This window comes from Syngnathus leptorhynchus, chromosome 1 (assembly GCF_054491065.1).
Source record: "Syngnathus leptorhynchus isolate UIUO chromosome 1, UIUO_Slep, whole genome shotgun sequence".
Lineage (NCBI taxonomy): Eukaryota > Metazoa > Chordata > Actinopteri > Syngnathiformes > Syngnathidae > Syngnathus > Syngnathus leptorhynchus.
Window position 1 is genome coordinate 20,114,327 of NC_141195.1, and position 22,106 is coordinate 20,136,432.

Sequence of the window (22,106 nt, forward strand, 5' to 3'; positions counted from 1 at the left end):
GGTACAAAGGAACCCTGGAGTTGTCCCAGGTGCCTTTTTGAAATCCCCAAATGCATATTTGAATTTTTTAGTCAGACCAAATTTTCCCTCATGTGCAAATTGACTGACATCTGACTGAATATTTGTGAGCTTCTTATTGGCTATAAGATCATTTGAAACTCTAAAATGATGAAAACCTTTGTTTCTGGGGCAGGATAAAGACTGGGTTTATTTTTTGTTTTGTGTTGTTTTGTTTGGGGGGTTTTCCATGTCCATTTTTTTTTTTACATGGCAAGCTACTTTTGGGTTCAAGGAGAAAGACATTAAGATAATATAAGCTTTAATTATTGTCATTGCAGTTGGACAGAATAGTTCTATTGTTATTGAAAGTGTAATAATAAACAAATATGATCCTCAATATTTTCCAGATGTACAAGTGATGAGCTGTTGTTGGGTACATATGACAAACGCCAACGTTTTGTGTCACTGTGTAGTTTTGATGTATTCAAAGAATTGAATTGCAACAATGCCTCTTGTATAAACTGTTGCGTTTGGCTGTAATAAGTTGTTTTGCCCAGTACGGCTTGATGGTGCAACGTCACCCTGCTCTGAAGTCTGTATTTATGCATTCCTGCAGATTAACTCCAGCAAAAACGGCACACATACTTGCAAGTGAGGAACACAAACCTCTGAATGTGCATCGACTGGCCAAGATGCATTTTTCACATTTCAATCTCCGTCGTGTCTAATGGCCCTTTAACCGCATGCTGTCATAATGCTGGAGTGCAGCGACTTTGCTGGCAGCACTGCAGCTATTTTAAAAAAAAATGGAATATTGTTACCATTCCTTACTGGGACCATTGAAGTGACAATTTTTAGAGTCCCAAAGAATATGATTTTTTAATGCCAGAACATCTTTTACTAAAACTCATACTTGTACCTGTGACCAGTATGGTTTTAGCATGAACATTTTCCAATATTGTTGTAGGTCATACTCGCACCAATATAAATGGGCTCCCTAAACAGCTGTTTACACGACCCATCGTCTGTCTGCAAACATCTGCAGTTCGTCTCCACAGTTTGACAGGAAGTACAGGGCATCAACTCACTCCTGCTCTGCTTTGCTCTCAAACATCAGTTTGTTTTTTGTCTCGCGACCATCTGCTACCCATGATTTCAGAATCCACTGCAGACGCAGGCGGAAGGAGCTGGAGAACACATTCAGTGGTTGCTTGTAGTCTACTTACAGGAATTTTCATTCAATTTCAAATCACTGACAATGTGAAGCCAGTTCTTTTGTGTTTCACAGCTGGGCCTGACCGGCGCACCTTTCACATGACATGTTTGAACTTTGAACCCTGCGATTGGTCACAGGCAGCTTGCAGGTGTTTGAGCCTCAGTCATTTTTTTGCAAACAGCAAGCACCTGCACTTTGTTTTCTTTATTCAACAAATATTTTTCAAAAATCCATTAGGAATGACATTAGCAGGAACACACACGTTAAATACATTTGGGTAAAAAATAACCCAAAATGTGTGTGTGTGTGTGTGTGTGTGTGTGTGTGTGTGTGTGTGTGTGTGTGTGTGTGTGTGTGTGTGTGTGTGTGTGTGTGTGTGCATGCGCGCGTGTGAATTTGTGTGTGCGTGTTTTTATGACCCAGCCACTGAGTTATTATATTAACAACAACAGTAGTTAATCTGATCCAGCAGGATGAGTTGGTCAATTGAACCCAAGAAGTGAAATGAATTATTTTTGAAATGGTTTGGTCAAATTTACTGCAGTTTTTGGTTGTTTTGCCTATATGTTTTCATTGCCTTGAAATGCTGTGTCAAATCAATTACAACTCTGTGTTGTTTCAACTGCCATACGTATTTTTTGTTCAGTGATCCATCTAAATGCTTAGATATGTGAAGTTAACACTAATACATTACGATATAATTTCTAAGAATATGAATTATATTAGAGTACGGCTACCTAAGAAACACACATACAATAACAAATTGATTTGGTCATTTAAAGCATGTAATATGCAAAATACAACACTAGACACCTTAATAAGATGTAATGGAAAAATATTCATAAAATCAACTTTTAGTCAAGAAACAAGTCAAATTGGTGGCAGACAAAAAAATAATAATAGCAACAGGACATTGACAAAAGATCCTGAAAATATTGCACATGGTTTTCTATACAATTATACTTTCGATAAATTGTACCATGCTGGGTTTTACTTGTGGCATTTTAGACAACTATTTGGTTTGGACATGTAGTTTTCAAGTGTTGTCAAGTGTCAACCTGATGAAGATACTTGCGCCACCGTGTTTGTCCAAGGTTAAAAAAAAATAATAATAATAAAATAAAAAAGAAAGAATGAAAGACCCACATGGGGACTGGTAAATAGTACATAATGATTTTGTTTTAATGAACAAAATGGAACAAATTTGGAATAGTAGGTTTCACCCGACAGTGACAATATATATAGTGAAAATGACTAATCGCTTTCCCGCAATACCTCCCAACAACGTAGCCCAGCCGTGACGAGAAAAGATTCAGAGGAAAGAAAGGAAGGACAGAATGTGAGAATTTTTCTTTGGCTGAAAAGAAGGCAAGATGGTGGTTAGACAGAGCCAGTAAATCTGCCTTTGTATATATATTTATATAAATGCCACCCATGAACTCGAAAGTACATTTTGAATTTGAAACACACACACACACACACTCAAAGTGAAAAAAAACTAACTCTAACTCTGCTCTTGTTCAGTAATGAAATTTAAATCATATATAAGCATGCATAGGGACCTACATACAGTCACTTGTTTCTCTCTTAGACAAATGTTAGCTTACTGATGTCGTGAACTCTTCACTGGGTCAAGAGTCGGCCGTCCGTCTTGCCGTCTTGCAAAGCCACACAGCTTATTGAAGATCCTCTGACAGACAGTGCCAAGAGATAAAGAGTCACTGCACAAAATTCTATAAAATATCTCATATTTACTGATCCACACAGAACAACAGCAGTAATCCTCATGTTATTTTAAAACAAATTTTAACATGAAATAGCCTTTATTTAGTGGGGTTATTGATCTAATAGCACAGCTTCAAATCTGTTGTTGCTGCACCACCGTCTTCGAGTAAGATAAGCATTTCTGTTGTTGTCGTGGCAACTCTGAACAAACTACCTTAGCGGGTTGACATTTTTAGTGAACCAGCCTGGACACCTTTCATGTCGTACCCTATTGCATCTGTGCTAATATTACTGTGCCAACTGCCGGGTTTGTATAAACAATCATGTGACAACACATACAAGTTAGTGTTTAGACTTCATTGATTTGACTTCTTGAGCTTCTGTCTTTTGACTTGATAAATGCACATTGGATTCAACATCACGGCTTCAAAGTCCTATCCACTCGCCAGCACTGTTTTATCACACAGCTGGCATGATGTGTGGTCTGTGACATACCGTCTGAAGCTTAACGCTGTCTGCCTGTGTACGTATGTATGTATAGATAGATAGATATACATACATGTGTGCGCATCCATGTATGTGTGCATGGATGTTTGCGCACACGCACACACTTGTGAGAGATCAAACTCAAGTGTGCAGCCGTTTCATCTTCATTTCGGTTAGCTGTTATTCATTATGTGACTACAGTCACAAAGGCAAGTGTGAGGTTACGTTTTTATGGGTCGATAGCTTTGTCTGAGCTAACGGAGGAGTTTTGGAAAAAAAAAAAAAAAAAAAAACACCAGAGTGTTATTTTGGGGCTTTTGTTGCAGATGTAGAAAATATTAGTTTGTAAAATGGCAAATCCATTCAATTCTCAGATTGTTGACCTCACGTACAAACATCACAAGTCATGCATGCACACTTAAAGATTAAAGTGCCACATTCATCATCACATCACCACCACAGTGATATGCCCCCCTTCCCCCCCAACCATCACCCCCACTGAATGAGGGGAAGGTTTTCTTCCCATATGGCGGGTGGCCTCAGAGGGCCCCACGCACACATGACATCAGCGCTCAGCCTGGAGGAGCCCATGACAGCCGTATGTAAATTGAATATGACTAATCGCTTTCCCGCATCGCCTCCCGCCAACACAGGCCCGGCGCGATGAGAGACGATTCAGAAAGAAAAAGGGAAGGACAAGATTCGAAAGCTCCACAAGTGTGTCTTCTTTTTACGGATGAGAAGAGGGCAAGACCGTGGCCAGCCAGGGCCAGTAAATCTGCCTTTTTGTATGTATTTATATAAATGCCACCCATGAACTCCAAGAAACCACACACTTTCACACACACACACACACACACACACACACACACACACACACACACACACACGCAAACAAAAAAAGGACAGTCAGTCAACCTGTTCTTCACGATGAAGAATTGACATGATGTTAGTGCACATATCATTGTGCACTATATTCTCCCGCCTAGACCTCCTCATGAGGTCTCCTCCTCACGCACACACACACACACACACACACACACACACACACACACACACACACACAAAGGAGGAGAGGGATGATGAAGTGCTTCCACATGTGGAAGGCATGAAGAAGAAGCTGAGGTGCATATGACCACCCATAGAAGAGGGAATCCCAGGTGTCCTTTGCCTTTGTTCTCACCGTGTGTGTCTCTCCATGCAACGTATGTGTGTGCGCTAATAAACCTGTCCAAAATTTGCATTTAAGCATTAATCCACATGTCCGTCTGTATCTTCATGTCACTTTGCAGTCAAGCTCCTCGAGCTGATTAACGTGCCAACGCAAAGTCTATGTCTGCCAACGAAGCTGCGGCTGGAGATGCACTCTCATTTCCTGACGCTTCCTTTTTAATCAGACCAGAATAACTCGCCCCTTAAGTGCACCGCCTTCGAAGTGACACGCTATGCTTTATGTTTGAGGAAATGTGTAGCTTCGAATCAAAACAAGAGTTTGGTGCACAGCAACAAAGAGCTCCATTGGATTTATCCATTTATGTCATTCTAATCCATCAGTCTTATTTTACGAAATTAACATCACCAGTTTTCACTTTGATGTAGATTCTTAGAAAATGACATCTCGAGGCACTTAGAGGTAGAACGAGTATGCTCTTTGCCCAGAAACCAATGTAAGAATTGTAAACACAAATAACACCCCCCCCCCCTCCCAAACACACACACACACACACACACACACACACAACACCACCACCCCATCCCAATCATCCCTGAAGGGCAAAATAAACAAATTGCGCTGCCTGAATCCTCCATGTAATCTGGATTTAGCTCGCTAAAATGATGGCTGCCACCCAGCTGCATTGTGGCAGGTTCACTCACCATGCCACCTTTTGTCTGTGCGCGCGCGTCGGTGCGTGCGTGTAGGTGCGCATGAGTGCGTGCGCGCGTGATAGGATGACAGCCGTCCAGAGCAAACTTGACCATGGTGAGAATGGTTTGTGGAAAAAGTGTTTAAGAATTTGCCACCTCACTCGCACTCTTACAACGTTAGTTTTCACTATATCGTTAATTGTTATAGAAAAGGAAATAAGAAGAATACAAGAACACAAATGTGTAATTGAACTTCTATCTGAAATGGAAAAAAAGAGGGGGCAGTAAATGTACATGAATGCGGATGGTAAATTAAAATAAAAGACGATCATTTTTAAAAGTGCATTGTCAGATTTAGTGACACCTGGTAATTTGTCTAATTTGTCTAATTCAGAATGACCAATCCCTTCATTTTCCTTTTTTTTTTGTTACATTTTGTATCTGATTTTTGACAGAAAGCATTTCTTACACTAATTTCCTAAACTTGTGCACGTTCTTGAATTGTTTGCTTGAAATTAAATGCTTTAGTTTGATGTTTTGTTTTGACTAAAACATTGTATGGCTATTGTTTTTATTATTTGGAAAACATTTGGAAAATGTTAAAACTTTTTTTTAACTCACTTGAAAAAAAATACAGTTTTCATGTTGTAACATGTCAAGATGGAGTCAATGTGAGTCACTTCCAAAGTTTTGTGTCTGGAAAAGTGTTTGTGATAAAAAAAAAAAAAGCAAGATTGCATCAAAATATGAAAATACTGATGTGGTCATAGCTGGGGGTAGAAAATGTCAATGTGGTTTGGCAACATTCAAAGACTTCAGAGATATGTGCGTGAGCGCGCTTGCGACTGTGCGTTTATGCGAATGTGTGCGCGCGCGAGCGTGTGCGTGTCTGCTTTCCTACAAGCAGGCATGTTCAGACTCATGAGCGTCGTTTTTCCCCAACTACTTTTCCGCATGACGTCATAAGAAAATATTCCTCTTTTGAGATACACCTGTGCGAACCTAAACGCGTTATATAACCTCAGCATTGACCTGATTGGCTGAGCCACTTGTATCATTGACGCTACCTGATCTGAATCCAAACTCTTTCCCCCTTTAAACATGTGAAATTTCCAGTGTGTATTCTCCTTTTTATTGCTTTCATTTGCATATAAATTAAATCCATATTGTGCCTGCAAGGCAGACTGTGCTAACTATGCAAACGATCCCTGGCTTTTCTTTGTTTTACAGATAAACCCTTGGCTTTCCTAAATGACGAGGTGGGATGGAGGGGGTCTTCTCGCTGTATCATAATTGTATGAATTTTAAATACACTGTCATAAGAGCCTCTTCCGCATTCACAGCAGGGAATTTGACTATCATTATAGTGTTCGAGCTGTGGGCTTGGCTGACCGTGAAGAGCCTTTTCACCTCCGTTCACACATGCAGGCCAGATGGCCAAACTGAATTTAGAGGCACATTAAGGCCTGTGCGCGCGTCTGTTTGTGTATGGGTGTGAGCACGCGCGTGCACGCGGGGCGGACGCGCGTGTCTTTTCCAATCAGAAACCTCCGAATTCATTCCTATAATTGACATGAACACTTGACGACAGCACCAATGCAATCCATACAGAGACATTTGTGAGGGCTTATATTGAATTAGATGGCAAAAAAAAAAGAATGGCGGCAAGAAAAAAGAACCCATGAATATTAATTAGTAGATTTTAGTGAATTGACATTAAAATATTCACTAATGCCCGCCCGGAATTTCGGTGAGTCACACAAAAAATATGACTTTAACTTTGATGTCCCCCACCCCACCACAACCCCACACGCGCGCCCGTACGCAAATAAAATATAGCGGTTCGTCATTCTAAGAGCTATACCGCGCTGACTATACCACATACGCACATAACGAGAGCTAAGAGACACCCTATCCTATACTAATTTGAGTGACACGCTAAGAAATTTATTAAGCCAATATGATTGGGCTCGTAAATGCGCAAAGGTATTTTGGTTGTCGTCTGAACTAACTGGCCAGTACGATCTGAATTTACATCATATCACTGTAAATTCTCTGGCAAGTGTCATTAATATTTTTGTAAATGATCTTGTATTGGACCATGTGGAGGTGCGGTAAATGTAAGCCGTTAAGTGCAGTTTTGTATTATTTTCCATTTAGAGGGGAAAAAAAGATTCACTTTTGTTTCCTACTATCCTATATAATAGGCCTACTGATTTACAGGCACAAAGACCAGTGGAGCATATAAGCGACTGAAACACTGAGGTGAAATATCAATTATATTTCAAAAGCAGTCGAGTAAACCGCATAGAAACTAGTATCCAGCAAGTCCCTGTTTATCATTACTGAAATCAATTAGAAACACAGAGCGGGCTTATTAAATTGCTGCTTTATAGGCAGAACCCAACACTAGCTGCTTGAAATAATTAAAGGCGCCGAAAAAGCGGAGGGCCGTGAAGTGTATATGGCGCTCCTCTGCCGCATAGGCTTGTTACCTCTTAATTACACCATATCATATCCACACAATCGTTTGTGTACGGATCATATTCCAATAGCGGAGATAATAAAAAATAATTCAGATCACAATCAATGATGCAGAAGCCCATGCCGTATTTCTGGTCCTTCAATAATGAAAAAAATAATGATCACGAATAATTTGAAAATTATGAAAGAAAACATGTATCAGTTTGTGTGAGTGTGTGTATATGTATGCAAAGGTTGTGTTACATATATTCTAAAAAAATATGCTGAGTTGATGTCTATAGACGGAGGACAAAAATAATTTAAACATTTTAAAAGCATGTTATCAAACTTGGACGTGGTCGGTCATGTTATAAAGTTTCTTTCGCAGACAGTGTTTGTTTCACCAAGACGGATATTTAATAGCTTGTTTACGGCATTATTAAAATTATTAATTTAATTTTTGGTGCACCGTGTGACCTCTTATGAGGAATTAATGAAATGCACGTTGTTATGTAGAAGTCAAATTTGTGTAAATACAGGCGGCGCAAGCGTGTGTGCAAGTGTGCGTGTGTGTGCGCGCGCGCACACGCGCACGAGTTTAAATGGGCTTCAGCTTGACGCGGATGCTTCCTCTAATTGGTTCCGTCACATTGGTTTGCCTTCTAATTTTGCAGCGCTATTGAAAATGAGCGTCGCACACTTTGAATAACAGTCTTTAGCATTATTTTTGGCTTTGTTCACAAACAAGGAGCCACACCACATCAACGCTTTGAGTCGCGTGAACTCAAAAGAAATCGGGAGAAAAAAAATTCCAGCGATCTTGCGTCTCACTCTCGTTCTCTTTTTCTTTTTAATTTTACATTTTGAATCCATACATGTGAACATATGAAAATCTTTGGCTTTTCTGAGTTTGCGATGTGTGAAGGAAACTTGAAGGGGCAACATTATGCATCTTCAAAACAACCACGGGATAGAGATTGGGGACCACGGGGGCGGATGTAGGGGGAGGGGGTAATTAAATATACTCGTATACCACATGATAACTGCAGCGGCTATATAAACTTTTAATAGCAACGATGTCCATATAGTAACGCGAGTAAACGCGCGGCTACTCGCTGTCCTCCTTCTCGTCCTGCACGGTGGTGGTCGAGTGGTTGTACAGTCCTTGGGCCATGAGCTGCAGCGCCAGACCGTTCTTGTAGCCCGTGGCCTTTTTTATCTTGGCCCGCTTGTTCTGGAACCAGATTTTGATCTGGGACTCATTCAGGTTGAGTTCCTGAGCCAGCGACTGTCTTCGCTGCTCTGTGATGTAGCGGTTGGCCTGGAATTCAGCTTTCAGTCTCTGGAGCTGTTCGGCCGTGAACGCCGTCCTGGGCCGCTTGTCCTCCTTGCTGCTCTTCTTCTTCTTCAGTTTTCGTGTCCTCGGCCCTGGTGTGGAAACAACAATGGCACGAACACGTAAATATCCACGTGTCAGCCGAGAGAGTGTGTGAGCGAGAGCCGCCGAAGCGGACCGGGGGAGTTGATGCGCGGGTGCGATGCATCCCCCGCAATAACGTTACTCCTCTTCACGTCCACTCACAAAGGCACATTGGCATGAAAACGCTCCGGTGATTGTTGTTCAAATCGAGTACAAAAAATAAAACGACCAACTGCAAGCCTCCTTTGACAGCTGAAAGACTTTGATTGCGAAGGAGCAAGACTGCTACCACGCCGCAATTTAAGAATCCGACTGTAGGCTATACTTCACTCGTGCCCGTGCTGACAATTTATGAGTCACATTACAGCTTCGTTTCGAAATAGCCTAAATCTGAACAAATTGGATCCTGGGGGGGGGGGGGGGGGGGGGTATACATAATCAACAAATGACGTCCCAGACTGACAATATTATTGAACACTAATCGCCAAAAGGGAGGAAAATAGAAAGCAGTCAACACATCAAGAAAATGAAGTCTGTCTTAATAGTACGTGATATGTGCTATCGAAATTAAAGTAAACCGTGTGATACAAAAAGTAACTATTCTGGGACAATTACTTACCGCATTATTATTATTATTATTATTATTATTATTCTAATAATAATTCTAATAATAATAATAATAATAATAATAATAATAATAATAATTACTATTATTATTGTTATTATCATCATCATTATTATTATTGTAAATATTGATATGTGTTATTTAAAACACTACAGACTTTCTCTATTACATGTACAAACTGTATGAAGATGTATTGTATTGTATTGTATTGTATTGTATTGTATTGTATTGTATAATGGAAATAAACGTGCGTTTTTTTGTTGTTTTGTTTTGGATATTTAAATATTAAATAATAAATACTGAGCACCGCTTCACGACAACTAAATAGATTGATAAATATTCATATTAGAAAATATTCCTTTAAAAAAAATCAGCATTGAGATTGTGCTCCTCGGGTGTTATAGCAATAATTGTCAAGGTTTTCTATTCTTTTAAAACACTGTTAATGATAAATTCTTGATAAAATGGTGCACAATGATTTACACTGCACATAAATTCCAGTTTTAAAAGTCTGCGTGATTCAATGCAAAATAATTAATGAAAACGTATGTCCATGATGAGTCGCAATACCTGTCGACGAAATGCTGACATTTAATGAAAACAATTTAAATGTACGCATCCTTTTCTTTTCTTATTTTAATCAAATGTAGGCTGCCTACTTAGTGTGTTGCGATTGGCAGAGTTAATGTCACAGATTTGCGGAAGACTGAGGTCAATAATGTTTAATTGCAGGCACATCATGGAAATATATATGATATGATAGATTATATCTAGAAACATGAAAGACAAGTCTTATGCTGATGTTTTGGGTCTGATAAAAGTCTGGTGGTGAACAATAAGTGATGGAATAAAGTCGTATTGTGGCTGGGGGGCTTTTAGCACCTTACCAGATGAGGGCCGGTCCGAGTATCGCGTACAGTACACCCAGGCTGGCCACAGCATGGGCTGATCCTTGGCCGCCGGCAGAGACGCTCCATTGCTCCCGTTCATAACCACGATGGCCGAGGGGCTGTCAGCGAGTCTGCCGCTGCCGTTGCTCGCCGCTTCCCCTTGTTTGGTCGAGTTCTGCTTGGACGAGGGCGACGAAGACGACGACGAGGACGGCGACGATGAGGCGCTGTCGCTGCTGCAGTTCGAGTCCAAGCAAAGGCTACCGGCGTGCGGCCTCGCTGCCAGCGGGTTGATGTTTTCTCTGCCCGCCGTCTGGTTCCGCTCGCGGTAACCCGGCTCCTTTTTGCAGCCGAAGTCTGGTCGCAGGATATTGTCGATAAAAAAGTTGGTGGTTCTGTGAGCCTGCTGGGCGGCCTGGTGCGGGAGGATAATGGGAGGCGATGGCAGGTTCGGGGACAGCGACGCGCTCTCATCCTCGGTTGAGTCCCGGCCGCTTGCGGGCTCCTTTTGCTCTTCCATGGCTAGTAAAGGTGACAAATGTCGGCCTCTCCGGGACACACTCCACTTGTTGCTCTCCCGCCCCTTTGTTATCCAATTTAGTCGCACCGCATGTAAAAAAAAATAATAATAAAATAAACCTTTGGGACCCTAGTGAAGCCAATCGAATAAGTTTAAAGCATTACCCGCAACGACGCATGCCTTCACTTAATAATTTTCCAAGAGATGGCATAGCGAGCGACTAGCTCCGCGTTCTAAACACTGGCTGCCTCGGCCCACTGCAGGCTAATATGTGGAGGACTCTCCCCCAAGCGGTGTCGTCCTTCTCCGGTTCCGGTCTGCCTCTTACAACCCAGCCGCAGCGCAAGGGCAAGTACACGCGTGCGACCCACCAATCCCATCGCGAGCTCGTCCTTGTCATAACGCGCCTCGTCCAATCCGAGCGCAGGATTTGAGACAGCGCGGATAAGCGCTCAAGCCAGTCTCGCGCATGCAGCGGCCAGATCAAGGCGCACTTGCACTTGCGCCACATAAAAAAAAAAAACAATAACAACGAATTAACTCAACTCAACACCTGGTTAGCAAGCCACCAGACAATATTTCCATTTTGCAGTCTTATCGGTCAGTTGCATACGAATCATTCACTTTTGACGTCCCCTTGCTCCCCCCAGGGAATGAGCCATAGTAAAAAAAGAGAAAGGAAACCAGAGTAAAGAGTCAAATAAAAATAAATAAATGCATAGGCCTACAAAGACATATGTACTTACATTACAATATCTTATGATCCATTGATGATGAAATATTACACATTTGATCCATATGGAGCACGACGGTTTCATATGTTATCAAAGAAATAACATGCTGACACATTCACAAGTTATTAGGGAAAGAAAGCTAAAGCTCAGTTCTAATATTGAATCACAGCAAATGTATTTAAAAATGACAAATTAGCTTTTTCAACTTGTATCATCCTCTATGGAAGAGGTCAACGTTATGTTTACAGACAGAGAAGCCGGAAAACAGCAATCCTATAGCTTCGATAATGGTCTTAACATGTCTGAGGGAAAAGTTGCTTCACGCACTAATTGGCGATTTGGAATAATAACATTATTAATAATCATAATAGGACGAAAGCGCAGACGTGTTGATGTTTAACGCAATGAAATCTTTATCCCACAGGCCGGAGTCGGAAGCCGTGGCTACTTAATTAAATTCCAATTAGGACAGTATCAGTATGCTGTTTAGCCACAGCACCTTTTGTGCGCAAATGAGCACTCAGTCTGCTCTTATCTTGTGCCGCAAAGAGGGGCTGCTTGAGAGGGCCTGAAAAAGATAATTTATTGCTTTTAATTAGTCTTCATTCCGCCCGATCGGGCCGGTGTTCATCACCGGCAAAGGGCTGAATAAAAGCCCAGTGAAAAGCGCTGTCACCGGTCCCTGGCAGGGCCCTTAATCAAAGTGAAGCAGGGGCCCGCGTTACAAGCCACGTCATTTCCAAGGTGCTGATAAAGCTGGTTGAATAATAGCCGGGGCCCTCAGAGACACCATTTACAGAAATGACTTTATTGACGGCTTCACGTTGGTAATTCATTTTAGCGCTCATGTATTGGGAGTCAGATTTGTCGCCGTAATAGGATGATAAATGCACGGACGGACTTCAGCCTCGCTTTTATTGAGTAGCCTATATACTACACGCACCCCCCCCCCCCCCCCCCCCCACACACACACACACACACACACACACTGGGAGGAGGACGAAATGTAATGGTCTTTGTGAAAGCAAAATGCATGGCGGTGTTGCAAATGAACAGTAATGCTGTAGATACTTTTATTTATGACACGTATATCCGGCACAACAAGTTGTTAAGACTTTTCAAAAATATATTCAAAATTACGCTAATTGTTGTGCTGCAAGTAATGTCATATGGCATCGTTAAAAATAAAATACTCCTTGACTTTGTGTCCATCATCGAGTCACTGTTTTATTTATTTCCCTCGAAGAGACATATATCTACTTTATGTAAAATAATCACTGTTCAAAGTCAGTATAGCCAACAGTGTTTATAACACGAGATCTGGTTGAAGTGAAATCAAATTGGATTGGTTTAGTTTTTGATTAAAGTCAAAATAACAATCGTTCTCATTATAATAGATACATACATAATCGAAACAGACTTTCAAAATATGTTTCTATAGCTGATGGACTTGAGACGCCGCCTTTCTTTTGCAACAGCAGCTTTTACTCTCTCAAGTCTTACTTTCACTTCCACTTGTAAATATATCACATTTAATCTTGCCTGTCTGTGGAAATGAATACATGAAAACCACATCACCAGATGCACTTCATGTCTCATGCCCTCAGACGACCAAATAACTGAGACGATCGCAATAGGGTGTTCTCTGCCTGCGACGGTTTGGCTGACACCGAGTGGTGGAAAGAGGAAGTCCCAGGAAGCATTTTTGACCTTAGCCCCTTCATTTAGTTTTATAACTTGGGGAACTGAATGTGCTCAAATGTGTAAAAATAAATAAATAAACACATGACTCGATATGATCAATTTAGTCCTCCAGTTTCCTCCCACATCCCCAAAACATGCAATGTAGGCCGATTGAACACTTCAAATTGCCCATAGGTGTTAGTGTGAGAGCGAATGGTTGTTCGTCTCTGTGTGCCAAGCGATTGGCTGGCAACCAGTTCAGGGTGTCCCCCGCCTCCTGCCCGAAGACTGCTGGGATAGGCTCCCTCCAGCACGCCCGCGACCTCCGTAATGAATGAATGAATGAATGAATGAATGAATGAATGCATGAATGCATGGATAGATGGATGGATGGATGGATGGATGGATGGATGGATGGATGGATGGATGGATGTTTACAATGGGTAAACTTCATGACGTTTTCCGCATGGAAATAGTATTTTTTTATTTAAAATAAATAAATTAGAAAGTCCTCTTCTGACATCTACTGTCAGAAGTGTAGAATACATTTTGACTTGAGTTTTAGGGCGCATTCACTCCCCTGTGTATACACACCTCAGTGAGAATAAAAGTTCCAGACAAACAGTTGAACACGTGGCCCGTTTATTTCATGCACATCCTTCTTTGCGATTATCTAACTTCAATACGTTTCAAATACCAATGTTGTTGTTATTATTATTATTATTATTATTATTATTATTATTATTGTGAGGCTGTGGTATATTACTGAAAAGGATACACAAAAGAAAAAAATATTGCGGAGGGGGCTGACGTGGTTGTGAGAGGAGGTCGGTAATCTTGCTTTGCAATCCTGTATTATTCCAGTAGATGTCAGCATCGAGCTGCTGCAATGCGCCTGTTTAATCCAGAGTGCTCGTTTTGACATGCTCCGGTTTTTAAGATGAAACCAAGCCACTATGACAAATGATGGTAAATATTTAAATGTCTCTAAAACATTTACTTTGACTTTAAATTCAGACTTGAGGTTAAAAATACTTTTTAACCGATTATCAGTAGGCCTAGTTTATATTTATTGTATGAAGAGTGTTAAATGGTGAACAAAACAACAATATTGTTTCATATTTTAGAACCTCATTTGTTAGTTCAGGCTCACATGAAATAACAAATACTGTAGAAAATTTCTCAAACTGTTTTTTTGGTGTAGTCCCTTGAACACTGTAATGCCTTCAATGTACAGAGGACAAGCTTCCATCTTTTATACTGATGATGCTCACTGGAGTTTTTGGCCTGTTGCAGCTTCTCCTCACTGACATTGGGCGAGAGGTGCGGTATACCATGGACAGGTCACCATTCAATCGCAAATATATATATTCAAGCTGACATCCAGACTCACTTTCATACTTAAGGATAATTTAGGCCATGTTTTTGGAATATGGCTGTAAATTAGGTACCCAGTGGAAGAACACGCAAACTCCATATAGTAAGGTCTGAACCAAACCTCCAACCTCAGAATTGTGAGGCAGATGAGCTAACCACTCATCCACCGTGCCACCTTTAAGGACAGGTTTGCATACTAAATGTTAATTATTATTCTCAGTGTTTCCAGTCTTGGTCTCGCTATCTGCCAGGCCTCCTTCAAGGTCCAGGCTCTCTCCAGTAATAATACATGAAGGGCTCCTCATACTCATCCATTAATCAGGAGCGAAGCTAAGAGCTGAGCTTTGGCCTTTATACGCGCGCACACACCCTAACCTATCATCAATAATTAAACTAATATTAATGCAGATAAATAATTAAGATTTGGGGGAACCTTTTTAGAGTCCTAATGAGACTTTAGTGACAGATTACCACCATCGTCTTATTGTGTCTTGCTGAGAAGTTTGCTTAAGCTTAAGGGGAGGACAAACGGTCCCATCTAATAACTGGCAAATTAAATCAAAGTCGAAACTTTGCTGGGCTTTCACTGAAACTAGTGCAAAGGATACACTGGTGTCATTGTGGGTTCAATCCAGACATCAAGATGATATGCAGGATCAATTTGTCTTAAAGTGACTGACCAATTTGTGGAACTATTTAAACTTGAATTTCTTTTAACAAGATGTCACATACAGAAAAACATAACAGACCGTCAAGTGAAGCTGGATTAGTTGTTTTGCAGACACAAGCAATAAAGTTTACGCACTAGTCATTTAGCTTCGTATGATCCTCATATTATCCATCTAAATTATAACTTAAAGATGTATTTATGACGAAAAAATAATTAGGGTCCATAACCAAACAGCATTCGACAGAAAGTCGCGTGGAATCAAAGTGTTTAAAATCAAGATTTAGGTATAGCAGAGTGGTTCCCTCACTTGTGTGAACACTGAGCAGAAAAGGGGGAGTACATTTTTCCTTTAATGCATGATCACGAATGTGCCCAAGGTGCACAACAATTGCATGTTCAATTAAGCCACCATGTGTTTGTATTAAAGGAGAGTCACCCCCAAATCATTTCTTGCAGATCAACTTTATAAACGAGTGTCTACTCATGCTGTCTACCTGTCCTGACCTTAAAATTAGGTGCATGTTTGTTGAAAGTTTGAATTTGATGCAAAAAACCTTATGTGGTGCCATCCTCAGGTTAAACACTCTATAAGAACACCAAATGGCTTAAAGCCTTGATCATGAAGCCACAAGTTTCATTTAACTTCTCATGCACTTCAAAACCATAAGATATGTATGTTGTATCGTTGTCTTGTTAAATATGTATGTGCATGCGTGTGTGCACACGTGCGCACGCGCGTTTGGCTGTTCTCGTCCATGCATGTGCGTGCCTGTCCTCATCAGCGCTACTGCCCAGGGCGACCCTAACCTTTCGGTCAAGTCTCTCAGGACCGTGACTCTCTCATCAGGCATCCCCGGCCTGTCAGCAGCTGCCAGCCAGAGGAGATATTAAAGACATAGTTCTTATTGGCGTTGTTACAATAAAATGTTACCTTGGTGCTGTGAAGACTTATATCTGTAACCTTTTCTCCCTAATACTTACGTGTGACAGACTGCATGTCGTGAGATGACAAAAAAGTAATTGGAGATGGAAATGGAATGGAATATTTCTTGGACAAAGGATCAATTTGTAAAAATATAAATGCAAATAGTTCTTATGTGGAAGGGATTATTTCAGACTTGTATGATCAAGATATTTGTATTTTTAGTGCAAGGGAGCTTCAGGGTTAATGCTATTAGTTGATGCCTCTTAAGATTTCTGAAATATATAAATAATGGTGAGTGTGAGATTTATCTGAGTAGCCCCCTTCACCCCCCCCCCCCCCCATAATTTCCCATAGCATGACGAATATGCTGTTATGAGAGGTGTACCATTTTCCTGTCAACCTGCAAATCATCTGCATGGGTGTGGTCAAGATCGCTGCGGGATGAACTATAACGGCTTCAGGAAAATTAATGTTGAATATGCAAAGGCCCGGGTTTCTGTTTTATCCTATTTGAAAGTGAGGATGATGTGAGAAGGGAATTGACATTTACCTGCCTTGGAGATATCACTTGCATCTTTTTGCTGATGAGGCTAATGGCTACCTTTTGTGCATTGCTAAACTGTGCTTAGTGGAAGCATCAAATGCTTGTAAGGATACCAAAATACTTTTTAATATTAAAAAGCCCCAAATGACCTACATATGGTAGTAAGACTCTCCTGGAAATGGTCACCACATAGACAGAAATTAAACTAAACTTGATGGATTGTATTTTATTTGATGAGCCCATACTCCAATGCGCTTTGTCTCTCTGCCGCACGTCCTCTTCCTTGTTTGGCCGATTACGCTCAGACTGAGTTGAGATTTCTTAGGTACAGACTGACAGACTAAGTGAGTCACAATTTGGCTCACGCGTAAAAAAGTGAGTACAAATTCTCGAGGTACTGTACTGTACGTTCTTCATGCAATTCTTCTTCAGAGCACATTTTTATTTATCTTTTCATTTTCTAAACCATTTACTGTATTCTGTTCAGCATGACAGGGGAGTGGGAACATATCCCTGCTGACTTTGGGTGAGTGCTACACCAGACTAATCACCTGTCAAAAATAAGACTTTGTAGAGCTCTGTGAACCAACCAGTGATCCCCACATAAGACAACTTTTGGCACTTGCCGCTCTCCTGTTTAATGTTAGATTGCCTATGCTGTCCTCTGAAACTTTTCCTCTGTGTCGCTGATGTATTTCTGTCTGGCTCTTATGAGAGCATCGTTCTGGCAGTCAGCGACATACGCTGCTGGCGACGCCTCAGTCGGCGCCAGACACTCGACTTTTCATCCTAAATGAGTAGTCTGTACGGTCTTATCTTTAACCAGTTCAAAAGGTTACTGCTCACCATCACTCACATGTTCAGTGGGGTGATGTGTAGTTCTCAAAGATTAAAACAATAATATAATATAATATAATATAATATAATATAATATAATATAATATAATATAATCGTCACTATTTTGGACTGATTGAACATAATGACCACATATCCCATGAGAAATCTGTTATGGTTGATAAAAAGAGTACTGCATTAACACAATGGTACATACATCAGTGTAACATTTACAACGGTGGCCATTACACCAACAGGAAGTAAAAAATATAGTGTATACCTAAGGTAGTGCCCATTTGATAGCAAATGGTAGCTGTAGATTTCTGTTGATTGGACAATCATGCTTATTATTTCCGACAACTGATTTTCACATCCACCTCGGGATGAATTTTCATGTGGTCGAGTGCAGCGATGTCGGCCCAAATGTCTTAATTGACATTTATAAAAGCCGACATGCTAATATTTGTTTTCCATGATTTCCATTTATATTGACGGCAAGTGCGGTGCGTAACCAGGTGTTCCCACTACAAAAAAAAAAAAATAATAATAATCAAATGCACAACAAACAGCTATCGTCCTAATGGGTCAGGTGCAGTGCTTGCAGTCTTAACACAAGCAGATGGAAGGTGGCAGCCTCCAGCTTCTGACCAACAGTTTATTGTGCAGAAGCAACAAGCATCTTTTTGGGCGTATTTTATTGTCACTCTGGGAGCTTCCACGGCCAATCCCAGAATGCCCACCTCCAGGCTCCATCATAGCCACTCATGCACAAATAGAAGTCACTAATTGATGATTTTTAACCGCGTTTAATTTTATTATTTTCAAATGATCTGATGTGCATGAAAGTAGGTCTGACACTTACATTGTATTACTGTGGTATTTTATGACCTTGTATTTGGCCGCTTATAGGAATATCGTTTCTGAAAAAAATTCTCTTACGTCCTCAGTGTAACCTTTAAAAACAAATGGAAGGCTTGCTGACTCAAAACACCCGCTGGCTATTGTGGAGAAAAGGACAGTCAGTGAATTTGGAACATGTGAGCAGCAGTGCGGGACGCGTTTTGCATTGTCTTATTAAAGTCTCGAGGCTATGCTGCAACGCAATGGGCAAACAAAGCAACCTGGAAAAACACAAAACTCGGACGTGGGTTTAAAACACACGGTGAGACAATTACCTGAAGACTTTGCCATGATCGGTGGTCTTTTGTTTCCCAGCCATCTATGTTTTGCCATTTGCTGGTTTATGGAAGTTGATATTGCGTAGACAATGTGAATTGAGAAGGAATGGTTGCATTGTACTGAAAAGGTAAATTTAAAAACACATTCTTCAAACAATACATATGAAAAAATATATATAACTCAATAATGCAGTTCTGTGTTTACAAGGATTTTTTTTCCCCACAAAATGTTTTCAAGAGTTATTATTAAAGATGACTGATACAGATGTTTAATCTTCATTCAGGTTTACATACACAATATCATATACGGCATGTATTGTATAAATTAATGATATACGAAGATGTAACCTGTTTAACTTTTGCCCAAATACGGCAGCAATAAAAATAACAATATTTCACTAAATTTGTGTTCAAACTTTCATGTCATCAGCCTGTAGTCATAGTTATCAGCACTGAACACACAGGAAGTCTGCCAACCTATTACTGGTTTGGTCATGTGACATTTCACATAAGGTCCAAGCAATAACATGTATTTGTACTTGACAGTAGAGAAAAAGCCTTAAAACCAGACACATTCTTTGTTAGACAATATTTATTCACATATGATAGGGATTCAAAATATAAATGACTTGGTGCTTCATTAGGAGTTTTGTCAAACACACAAAACTATTTTCAAACAAACAAACAAGCAAACAAACAAACAAACAATATCCCTCCTCCCCATGGAAAAAAATATTTAGTTGTTTTTTTTTTAGCCTCTGGATAGTAAATTCTGACAGTTTCTGTTACACCACTCTGTTCTCTGCTGACACTTTTTTGGATGATCAGATGGGTCCAGCTCCCCTTTGGCAAATTGAATGATAGGACAAGAATGGACGTGTGTGTCTGCCTTTGGTAAGGGTTAGTTCCAAATTAGGTATTAATGTCGTGCTTGTATTTGGAATAAAATAAAAACACACACACAGAATAAACCCCACCATGGATATTTTTGTGAAATGGCCTTAAAGTGGAATCTGACAACAGACTCACAATAATGTATAAAGCACAACAGTGTTAACAGTACATAACAGAACGCAAAACCTGAACAGAATAGGAGAACAAGAAAAGGCTAGATTTTTTGTGTTTTCTGTTTGTGTAGTAATGAGTACTACATATTTCTGGAGTTTGTCTGACTGCACTTGAAAGTGCTTTGCTACATTTGTGAAGAGTTTGTTCAGTTGGAGCAGCAAATAAATTGCTGCATTTAGATGGCTTGTTTCGTGCCATTGTGTCGGATCACTATTTGAAATTTTACCACATAAGACCGGGATTTAACAGCAAGATTGCACAAGCTCATCCGAGTGATGTTTGACTTCCGAGGAATATCATCACCCCGCACTGCTAATCCACCAGAGCCTTTAAGTAGAATATCGTATTCACATCTGCACCAAGTAAGCTGTCCATCAATAGACATGAATATAAGCAGCTTGTGTTTTGAAGGACACAAAAACACATTATAACCATATACGTCCATGAAAATAACATCTGCTGACAATTTGACCTAGTCAGGGTATAAAATGAAGCCAGAGAAGGTGCTGTACTTGTTATTATTGCCTCCGTGAGCTTTGCCGCCATCCAGTTTCACGTACACTTCGTCGCCCGAGTCCAAATGCAGCACGGCACTGTTGCTGGCGTAGTCGTAGTTTTGGTCTGCATCCTGAGCTATGGCACTTGCTCGGACCTGGGAAATAGGGGACAGTATTTGTTATGACAGAACATTCAGATGTCCCTTTATGCTGACAATAATGGCCTCAGTGCTAGGAGATTCCATTTAAATGTGCTGTTTTTGTTTAAAGAACAATTGGAGAATGACCTAAATGCTCGTAGAAGGTTTTGGAATATGTGCATGTCATGCACGGAGCTGGGCTTTTCGTGCGTAAAAGTGCGCGTCTTGGTTGCGCGCAAGTGGTCTATTCATTATATTACTTGCAGTCATTAAATCCTTTATTTCTTTTTGCAAGGTACAGCCAATTTACAGCTTGGAAACTTACCTGTCCATTTTTACACAGGTCGGCCCACATGCTGGTTCCGTCTCCTCCTCTCATCAACACATGATAAGTGAAGTAGTAGATCCCGGAGACATGGCAGGTGAACTTCCCGGTAGTCGGATCGTAGAGGTTTCCCAAGTTTGTAATCACGTCGTCGAACTTAAGCACCTCGTATCCCTCGTGGGGATTCTTAAGACCGACATAAAAAGCGACACGGTTTCCGCTACTTGTAGAATTGGTCCCGTCTATTTCGCTGTGCTCTCCCGCTGCTGCGGTTAAAGCGGGGAAGGGGAGTTTGCTGACGCCGCGCTCCCCTGGTGGACCCCTGGGGCCCGGTGGTCCGGGCTCTCCCGGTGGACCCCTGATTCCAGGTTTTCCCGGTCGCCCCGGTTCCCCGCGGCTACCTTGTGCCATTGGTGGTAGTGGCGCGACGCTGTTGACGGTCTGGGTCGCCTCTCCAGCGCCGCCTCCCCCGGGTTTAGCGGTGTAAGGGTCGCACACCATCCGACAGGTGCCCATCATCTCGTAATAATGAGCGGAGGTCTCTGAGGGGCGCAGGAGGAGAAGCGGCACCGCAATGGCCAGAGCCACCAGAACCATCACGACAGCGGTGACCACAGCCAACAGTGACCACTTCCTCCGCGCAGTTCGGAGACCAAGGGACGACAAAAAATCCGCGGAGCCTCGGTGCGGGGCAATGGTGAAAGAGGGTGAAATAGTTTTAGAAAGAAACAAAAGATCAAGTTAGTCGTGCGCGCATCACTCGGTCCAACGCCTTTCAATGGGCAACGGCGAAGAGAGTCTTGGAACCAGTCTCGATGGATAGTCACACGGTGACAGATGCGTCCAGACCAGCTGCGTCCAAATGTCAAGGGATGCCAAAGACTAGACCGGAAAACGATACGACGCCTGCCTTTCAAAT

At 41.2% G+C, this 22,106-nt stretch overlaps 2 protein-coding genes across 4 annotated transcripts; both read right to left on the reverse strand.

Annotated features, from left to right (window-relative positions):
• Positions 1 to 8,594: 8,594 nt before the first annotated feature.
• en1b (engrailed homeobox 1b) lies at positions 8,595 to 12,562 on the reverse strand. Of its 3 annotated transcripts, none has more exons than XM_085916013.1 (3): positions 12,445 to 12,562; positions 10,689 to 11,274; positions 8,595 to 9,184 (listed from the first exon to the last, which is right to left on the reverse strand). In XM_085916013.1, the coding sequence occupies exons 2-3, from the start codon at positions 11,209 to 11,211 to the stop codon at positions 8,865 to 8,867; spliced, it is 843 nt and encodes a 280-aa protein (XP_085772139.1). In that variant the 5' UTR covers positions 11,212 to 11,274; positions 12,445 to 12,562; the 3' UTR covers positions 8,595 to 8,864. The 3 variants fall into 3 exon arrangements, with proteins under 3 accessions (XP_085772139.1, XP_085772122.1, XP_085772131.1); XM_085915996.1 differs by lacking the exon at positions 12,445 to 12,562 and adding an exon at positions 11,958 to 12,265; XM_085916005.1 differs by lacking the exon at positions 12,445 to 12,562 and having other exon boundaries at positions 10,689 to 11,532.
• Positions 12,563 to 19,865: 7,303 nt separating this feature from the next.
• On the reverse strand, positions 19,866 to 22,036 carry c1ql2 (complement component 1, q subcomponent-like 2). The gene is made up of 2 exons (XM_085912566.1): positions 21,188 to 22,036; positions 19,866 to 20,877 (listed from the first exon to the last, which is right to left on the reverse strand). Exons 1-2 carry the CDS (start codon positions 21,782 to 21,784, stop codon positions 20,698 to 20,700), a joined length of 777 nt encoding a protein of 258 aa, XP_085768692.1. The 5' UTR covers positions 21,785 to 22,036; the 3' UTR covers positions 19,866 to 20,697.
• Positions 22,037 to 22,106: the final 70 nt, after the last annotated feature.